At 38.6% G+C, this 8,607-nt stretch overlaps 2 protein-coding genes across 3 annotated transcripts in view; one reads left to right on the plus strand and one right to left on the minus strand.

Annotated features, from left to right (window-relative positions):
• Window positions 1-992, minus strand: part of LOC109488195 (3-hydroxybutyryl-CoA dehydrogenase-like) — a 10,117-nt gene extending 9,125 nt beyond the window's left edge. The window contains exon 1 of the mRNA XM_019792374.1: window positions 817-992. Within this exon, the coding sequence (XP_019647933.1) occupies window positions 817-922 (106 nt within the window). The 5' untranslated portion in view covers window positions 923-992. The remainder of the gene's footprint in view (window positions 1-816) is intronic.
• The window catches only part of LOC109488196 (calmodulin-lysine N-methyltransferase-like), a 7,393-nt gene extending 227 nt beyond the window's left edge, over window positions 1-7,166 (plus strand). The window contains exons 1-10 of one of the 2 annotated variants that reach the window (XM_019792375.1): window positions 1,242-1,365; window positions 1,849-2,045; window positions 2,197-2,258; window positions 2,391-2,451; window positions 2,717-2,771; window positions 2,874-2,937; window positions 3,452-3,587; window positions 4,005-4,068; window positions 4,619-4,747; window positions 5,026-7,166. In XM_019792375.1, coding sequence (XP_019647934.1) covers window positions 1,249-1,365; window positions 1,849-2,045; window positions 2,197-2,258; window positions 2,391-2,451; window positions 2,717-2,771; window positions 2,874-2,937; window positions 3,452-3,587; window positions 4,005-4,068; window positions 4,619-4,747; window positions 5,026-5,100 — 960 coding nt within the window. In that variant the 5' untranslated portion in view covers window positions 1,242-1,248 and the 3' untranslated portion in view covers window positions 5,101-7,166. Of the gene's footprint in view, window positions 1-1,241; window positions 1,366-1,848; window positions 2,046-2,196; window positions 2,259-2,390; window positions 2,452-2,716; window positions 2,772-2,873; window positions 2,938-3,451; window positions 3,588-4,004; window positions 4,069-4,618; window positions 4,748-5,025 lie in introns of those variants that run through there. The other variant, XM_019792376.1, reaches the window with a different exon arrangement.
• The last annotated feature ends 1,441 nt before the right edge of the window (window positions 7,167-8,607 follow it).

Genomic DNA, 8,607 nt, shown 5'->3' on the forward strand with positions numbered 1-8,607 from the left:
TGACAGGGCTTTTTTTTCGAGCTGCACTGGATTTGGGATCACTGACAAAATTACGTATACCTTACATGTAATGAAGCACGCATTAAAGGTATGTGTTCCCTGTGTTTTCCACCTGTCCTGGTCCCCGAGTGCGTCCACAAATAATGGGGTGTTCGAGTCGACGTCGGCCAGCTTGCATTTTTTCAGTCTGCCCAGTTTTACCGATGGATTTTGAGAGGGGAGCGCCAAAGGCGCTCGTAATCTAGGGGGTCCGGGGGAATGCTCCCCCGGGAAATTTAGGATTTCTAAGCCTTCAAAAACGCAATTTCCCGCATTTTGAGAGGCAAATCATGGTGTTGAGAGTGTTTGTCGGTCCTTCTGATGTTTTCATATTTTACTCAAGATTTTTGTTAATTTGCCTGTCAAGGTTGACGGATTCCTTTTAAAAAATTCTGGAACTCTCCGCAAACTTGCGAAAATTGACGGGAAAGCTGGTTCTGGCTAAGAGACCGAGCGCCAAAGGCGCGCGAGCAATGTAGGGGGGTCCGGGGGCATTCTCCCCCGGGAAATTTTGTATTTTTTAACCTTCAATGACGCATTTTCCTGCACTTTGAAAGGCAAAATTAGGGCGTAACGAAGAATTATTCATTAACGCTTAACGCTGAATTTAGGATGACAAATAACGTTTTACGTTGAATTAAAACGACCAATAACGCTTCACGATGAATATATCGATGACGCTTAACGTTGAATTAGAGCGGGCCGGCAACGATTAACGGTAAATTAAGATAGCCCATAACGGTTAACGAAAAAGGGCATGCAGACCCTCAAGTTTACCTGCGATTCTTGTGCCCATAAGACCGCATCCTATCACAGCTATTTTTATCCGCTGATCGGGAACTCCTGCGCCTGTTGTCGCGTTGTCTGAACAGCCTCCATTCATGTCTCACTCGTTCTTGATCACTTTTTAACCGCCTTGGTTACGCAAATGCTGAAGAAACAGTTTCTGACAGTGAGTGGCATTCCGTTTATGGAATAAATCATTCGGTCATTTCAAAGGGTACAAAATGTTAAAATACATAGCAAAACAATTTTGACACACTATAAAAACATACTTTGATACATAGTAAACAATATAATAGTTAGTATAATTTACTATTTAGCCTATTAAGGGCTTTTTGGTACAAATTTTGATCGCAATTTATTATAGAAGAAAAGTTACAACCCTGATCTGAAGTATACTGTTCCGTTGACCTCTGACCTGCTAAGATGGCGTCCAGTCAGGACGACAGTTCCTCTGGGTGCAGACATTCGGACTGTCCGAGCCTCTCCGCCCGCCGAGTGGTGACCAGTGCGGCCAGGGAGAGGTGGAAACTGCTGGGAAGGGTATGCTGAAATGATTTAAGTCCAGATCGGTGACGATTTTACAGTTGACAACCTCTAAAGTATCAGTGTTTGGTGCGAAGTCTTCCTAGGGCCTTGGCTCAGAAAGTTGTACTTTTTGATAATTTTACTCACTGTCTGGTACGCTTTATCGAAAATTAAAAAAAAAAAGTAGAGGCACGGATCGTCTCAACATTAAGACGAAAGTGCACAAGACGAATTCTGTGACTTTCCATTGTCAATGTCATTAGTAATTTGTTTACCCAAAATGTTTAACCAAGGTAGTATAATTATAGTATAATGTCCTTGGCTTAACTTACTCTAATACTTAAACATTTAAATAGTATCTACTGATATTTATATTGGAGCCATATAGCTAGAAATACATGTATATTCTGATCTAAATGACCATCTCCTAGTCACATCCAAGACTCATGGAGATTTTTAATAGTACGTTACACATTATTTGATTTACTCTCCTATCAGGCATTAAAACAGCGTGCAAGCAACGGCAAAGTGGAGGCCATATCTGTGCGCAGGTTTGAGTCCTTCGGTCTCCTGAAAACACGGAAGGCAAAACTGGATGATTCCACTTCGACTGAGAGGGAGGGAGCCAACAAGGAGGATGCTAAGTGGTTCGAGTACACCTGCAATCTTCTGCCCAACTTTGGAATGGAGATCAGGTTTGGAAGACCACTGTGACAGTTCTACCAAGGATTTTTCATGCTCTTTGGTTCTACTTATAATAGTTGTGGTATTGCTTTCTGTTGTCGGTAACCATTAGCTGGTGTGTTTATTATATTGTGTCATAATGCTTTTCATATGTTTCTTTAGACAACTTGGTGGTTCTTTCACCTATGAGGCCTTGATTGGGTTCAACAATACAGGAAATGTCTGTAAGTAACCCACTACCATCTTTATATTCCTGTGGTTTCAATTTGAAAAAAAAGATACACATTTGGGCCTTGAAGTACCTTCATGAATAAATACTTTTCTTCATGATGATGACTTTTTTTATTGTAACCCAGGTATTTGGCCATCAGAAGAAGTCCTGACATATTACTGTCTGAAGAACAAAGAAGTTTTTAGGTAAGACGTACATGTAGTGTTTGAAATGGCTTGAATGTTTTGTGATAATTGACTCTCAACTTTTTTGGTAATCATCTATGGCGATAACATAACTTGCTACATAATAAAACCCAATACCACAGGGTGTGTGCTACAGCACCAGTTACCATGGTGACAGGCAGCTCCAGGACATTGACCTTATTTGTTTGGGGAAGAATAAGAAGAGGAAGCAGAAGAAGAATCAGCAAAAACAATATGTTTTCCTTCTGTTGTCTTTTTCCTTCAGGCACCAGAGAGTTTGTGAACTTGGAGGAGGGATGACATGCCTTGCTGGAGTTGCCGTGAGTATATGTATTTGTATATATGACTTTGTTCTTAAAGATTCAATAGCGCTTTATTCAAAAGTTTCTTTCTGATGACTTTCATTTCATTTCTCATTTCAGGTGGCTGTTGCATCTGAGGCTGAAGAAGTTGTGTTGACAGATGGCAATGAAAAGTCTGTGGAAAGTATCCTTTTGTACATGTGGAGCATTAGTTCAGATGTAGGACCATGGTATAAAAGCAGCCAAGCAACAGATTTATATATGCATGATCAAGATATGACAATAATAGGTACAGCAATATTCAATGCATGTATTTAAGAATTTTTCCCATCAGGGCTTAATCCAGTATCACAAAGCAGGGAAATAGCTTGTCAGATGAGTCTGCGAGTTCTAAAGGGATATTTATTTGTTTGTTTGTAGCTGCGGTGTGACTAGTGTCCTCTCAATCAAGGTTTTCAAGGAACGGTCAGTGAATCCAGTCCAATGCAACAGTAGATTTTCATGCCAAGAAATACATGTACTTGACTCTCTAGCAATTTTGAAATTTGGCAACCTGTTGATAAACAAATTCAGCCAAAGGTTGTTTGTCGGCATTGTGATGCCAGCTTTAGGAGTGAATAATTTTTCATAGAACAGGCCCCTTTCAGTATGATACTTTTCAGTTTGTAGAATGTCTCCTTAATGACATTGTCACTCAGATGTTGACCAGATTGTACAGAGAAATTCTGCCCAGTTTGGAGACACCAGGGTGTCCTGCCAGGTGCTGAAGTGGGATGAACAGGACCAGCTGGACAGACTGGCCGGGGGCTATGATCATGTCATCTGTGCAGATTGGTAAGGTCAACTCTCCATGATATGAATTTCAAAATATTCTTCCTTCCATTGTTGCACTTGATATATTATCTCAGAGGTCTTCCTGCAAAGTCAATAGTTCAATAATCAATGTATTGACTTTGCACAAAGGTCTGGCAGATAATTTATTAATGATATGATATCTTAGGCATGTGCCCATATAATTTAAGTATGACGTGCAGTTCATTTTTATGTTCCTAGGGGGCACTTTTATACGTCAAGTGATCCGAGTCCTATATGGCACTGCCAATGAACTGTTTGCTGAACTGTTTGCCACTGAAAGAGTGGAAGGTTGTTGTAATGGGAAGCTGTGGCAACAATAACTGTACCCTTGGTCAGCCTTAAACCTTTAGTGGACACAGTAGGGCTTTTATGTATTAATTTCATTTATTTTTCCAGCCTGTTCTTTGACCAGTACAGACAACCCCTTGTGGACTGTATCTACAGAATTCTTAAACCAAATGTGAGTAAAAAAAACACATGTATGTAACCCAATGTAACCATCCTGGCATGATTTTGATGCTGGTTTTGTTAGTTTGTCAATGGTTTTTTGTTAGTTCATATCATATTATGTATTGTCTCCATTAGCACTAACTGGGAGGAGGACAGTGGACAGAGATGTGTTGTGCATAGCAGCTAACAAGAACTATGATAGTCAAATGATGGCTTAGTGTTTTTGTGTTTCATGTCCACTTTGTGTCCTCGAATGTATCGTACTTGCACTGTGTTTTTTTATTCATAATATGTAATGTCAACGCTACTCAGGAGTACTATGTTCTTCTGGCTGATTGGTTTGAAAAAAAAAGTTTAAAGTTTGTTTTGAAGTTTAGCTGCCGATATGTGGCAGCAAAATGATGATGACAATAATATAAATCAATGAGTTGTTTTCATGTCCATTAACCTTCTCCCTGTTGCTTAACCTGGTAACTAATACAAATTTTGTGCCAAATGTCTACCTTAGCAGGATGAAGGTTAAGGTTGAATGTAAGGGATAACAAAGACTGTTGTTTTAGGGCGTAGCGACAATCTTTGCACCTCGGCGTAACCAGACCCTGGAGGACTTCTGCAGACTAGCTGAGCCTTTCTTCAGGGTAGGCACAGTAGAAAACTATGAAGAAGTCATCTGGGCTCTTCATCTTAAGGTAACTCTCTTCTTGTGTCTGTTGTCAATGTTTACGTACTTTATGTGAGCCCAGTTTGTCATCATTTTATCATTAGATAGCTTTAATGTTTAGCGTTAGATGTTCGAGGGTTAGGTGTAACAAGTTGTTTGGTGTAATGTAGCCAGCTGCCGCCACGCCGCGTACCTGCGAAGCTGATGTGTTACGCCGAAGGGTGATTATGCTGCCTATACTGATACAGATCCTTGAGTTTGCATAATTACAATACATGGAGCCTGATAAATGTTGTTGTTGTTTAGTTACAGACAGAAGACAGAGACAGGTACAACCCAGATATCCACTACCCCATTATGCTGGTCCTCACCAAGCAATAACAGGAGACACGAGGACACGAGGACAGCTATGCAGCTGTTCATACCTGCTGTGCAGTACACTGCTGTTTCTGCAAGTTTCTATTGATGTATCACCTTCATCCTTTGATATTTTAGCTGCACATTATCACATACAGTATTGCCTTCATCCTCTGATATTTAGTTTTGCAGTTTTAAAAGCACAGCTGCATTTAAACCCTATTACAGCTGTGCAGACCTGTTAATGTATGTGCAGAAATAAAGGGTTGTTTTAGTCCAATGGAAATGGTGTTTTCTCCACTATTTTAAAGAAAGATTTTTTTCCATATGGAAACATATATTTGCAGATATATGTTTTTTTTTTACTCCTTATCCATTTTTTCAGTACACGTTTTGTTCTTCTAAACAGACTGAAAACTGTCATTTTATACCAACTGCCTAATAGGATAATGTGTAAGATGAATGGTAAACGTACAAAACTATAAGTCTTCCCCATTATAAAGGGCCTCTTATCTACACAGAGACTGCAATTTATTAAATGAATAACTTACAATCTGCCTTAAGAGCAGTTGTGAGTCTTGTGACGCATGATGTTACTAATGAAGGCCTTATCATTGCGGAAATGAGTAACTATATACAATTTACATCTGCACTATCTAATCATGTACTAAAGGTAGTGTAGACCAAATTCAATATAAAGTTTAAGAAATACTCATTCCAGCTTTACCAAGTCACTGAGTATGTTGCAAAATACAGGATGTGATGTCACATCTGTGGGCAGAGCTTGACACCAAATAAGGACACTTATGCAAATTTCCACTGCCAGTTAAGAGGTGATTCGTGCAAATTACCAGGTCTCTGAAGTACAGACTGAGGAGACTTATGCAAATGACAACAAATTAATCTATGCAGTTACAGAATACATGTGCATGTGTCATAGTATTAGCATCAGAGGTACAAATGTATTGGAAAAGTAAAGCACCATTTACTGTTCAACAAAGTAAATAAATAAGTAGATATTGTTTAAGATATGACTTTTCATGATTCTTAATGGTTTTAGTGTTCACCAATACTTCCGAAATGTGTGAAATTGTTACCGTTCTTGTATAAGAAGGTTCTGGTCAGAGAGGGTTTTACATCAGACATTTTCGTGACTGTCTGTCCCCTTCTTCAGGGCAACAATGACTGGTTCTGATGAAATATTTGTACTGCAGCTAGGTGTCACTGCTGCAATATCACAATTCACAACTGTTCCAAACCTAGAGTGTTGTCACGTAATATACACATTTTGTAAGTGCAGTAATATATACAGATGGTCACCAAAACATCATGAAATGTGAAAACCCCTAAAACCTTCTTATACAGTCTCTTGCCAACCTGCTAAAATTCATGAATGTTACCATAAGGGTTGATTAATCGTGATGTAGATGTCACGTAAAAAAAAGCTTCAAATGGTCCCTTTGAATCATGGCTCAACTGTAATTATGTTTGACCAGACTTATGTTATGACCAAAGACAGACGTTTATTCAGGACAAAGTTGTTTTTTATGTACTCTTTAATCCAGGCAGCAACATGAATGAGCTAGTTCAACAGTGCATCTAGACTACAATCATGGACTAAAGCTGTAGACAAATATGAGTTGCTTGTGGGTTTATCCACCCGTGTGCACACTTAGTATGTGTGTAAACACTACGATTAGTGTAAACCCTTTCATGTGGATCAAACATATGTAGTGCTAACATTCCAGAAGCAAAGCTGTGTTACTGTGTGAACACCAGATGACATTATACTAGTAATGTGGACATGCCAGCGTTTTTGCTAAGCCTTCTGATAAAGTTTGTTAGCATTTCTTCAATGTCTAAAGCACATTGGCAGAATGTACTGCGCCTGTGCAAAACCACAGATTCTGTTGAATGTTTGGTCAATGTTGCATCAGAATTTTGTCCGTTGCAGAAGATGTCTTTTCTGACACAACGTTTGAAAACTACAGATGGGATGTCATGCTTTTAAAATATGCAAAGACAGAACCAAACGATAAGTTCTATGTTTGATTTCACACAGGCCATCGCCCAATAGACTGATAACTCCAAGCAGAAGGGAAAATTGTAACGTTCCTTACAGCTCCCTGTTTCTATCACCAGTACAATACTCCTAGAGAAGATTTTGCAGCAAAAATTATGAACTAGAAAACATAACAATATTGCCTTCCAATATATCTGCTTTCAGATTAATAGACTGCATCATTTAGTAGTAATTCATGTTAACATAGACCAAAGACATTTTTGTGTCGCTGAAATTGTTTGCAAGGGGCAAGGTCATGTTAGAAGTCCTACCCTACATTTTTATGTGATTTTGAAATTAGGACTATTCTATTTTGAAATCTCAAGATGGGACATTAAGACATTTTGACCTCCATATAGCCCTTTTCATACTTAGGTTAAATACCAAGTATATGAACTATTATTCAAAATCCCCATTTATTTCTCTTAATAAGAATATTGACTGCCCTCTTAACATTTTAAATGAAAGAACCCTTGTCATGTTACTGCATGTAGATAAGAGACTTAACATTAGATCAAGGGATATTTTCAATAAAACATGGAGGACAATTTAGTGTATTTGTTAATGAAGTCAAAATAGTTTAATAAGGATGAGAAGTTGTACTGGTCTCTATAATATAATTATTATTGTAGTGAATAACATATAGCAAACCAGATAGAGGACAGTGTGGCCCTTGCTGCTCTTGTAAAAGCTTTTAACAAGAAACATGTCTATTTTGGCAGACTTTTCCCTGTGCTACCAACACAGGAGGTAGTTTGTTTGCATGTAGAATTCTTTCTGAAGAAATCCGGGGAATAAAGTTGAATTTAAACTACATGTATTGCAGTGACAATATTTGTTTCAAGTGTACGTGTCTATTCATGCTACTTAAAGACACTGAAAATCAAACTGAAGAGTCAGCTCTCTACACTAGATGTCCTTGGCCTACTATGCAAAATACAACTGGGACAACCAACTACTTAAGAGTCATTTCTGTCCAATAAACAAGGTTATTTTGTACGCTAGCTAGAATCCCAAACACTTCTGTGCTAGCTAGTCTCCCAAACATTTTTCGTATGCTAGCTTGTATCCCAAACATTTGATTGTAGTCTAGGAGGAAATTCTCAGAAGAGATCTAGAAAAAATGAATGAGAAACGTAGTCGACCCTGTACACACTTAGTCCAGTACCATAGAACATCAGCTTGATCATCCAAGGTCGGACTATGTGCCTTTATTCAAATTTATGCAAACTAGGCAAATGTGCCCAAGGTATAGAAAAATAAAGGAGTACAGATTTTCCTAAGTTGCATAAATTTGCATATATGTCCATAGAACCGGTTTGTACCACTTGGGATGATCAGGAGACATCAAGGTATGATTCTTTGGCACAAGGCTAAGACCCTTTTCCCAAGTAGGATAAAATTATCCGGATCGAACCGAATTGATTCGCTTTGTTCGAACCGGATCAAAGCTTATCAATTCAGCTCGA

The sequence above is a fragment of the Branchiostoma belcheri genome, unplaced genomic scaffold (assembly GCF_001625305.1).
Source record: "Branchiostoma belcheri isolate BF01 breed outbred unplaced genomic scaffold, Haploidv18h27 scaffold92, whole genome shotgun sequence".
Taxonomy (NCBI): domain Eukaryota; kingdom Metazoa; phylum Chordata; class Leptocardii; order Amphioxiformes; family Branchiostomatidae; genus Branchiostoma; species Branchiostoma belcheri.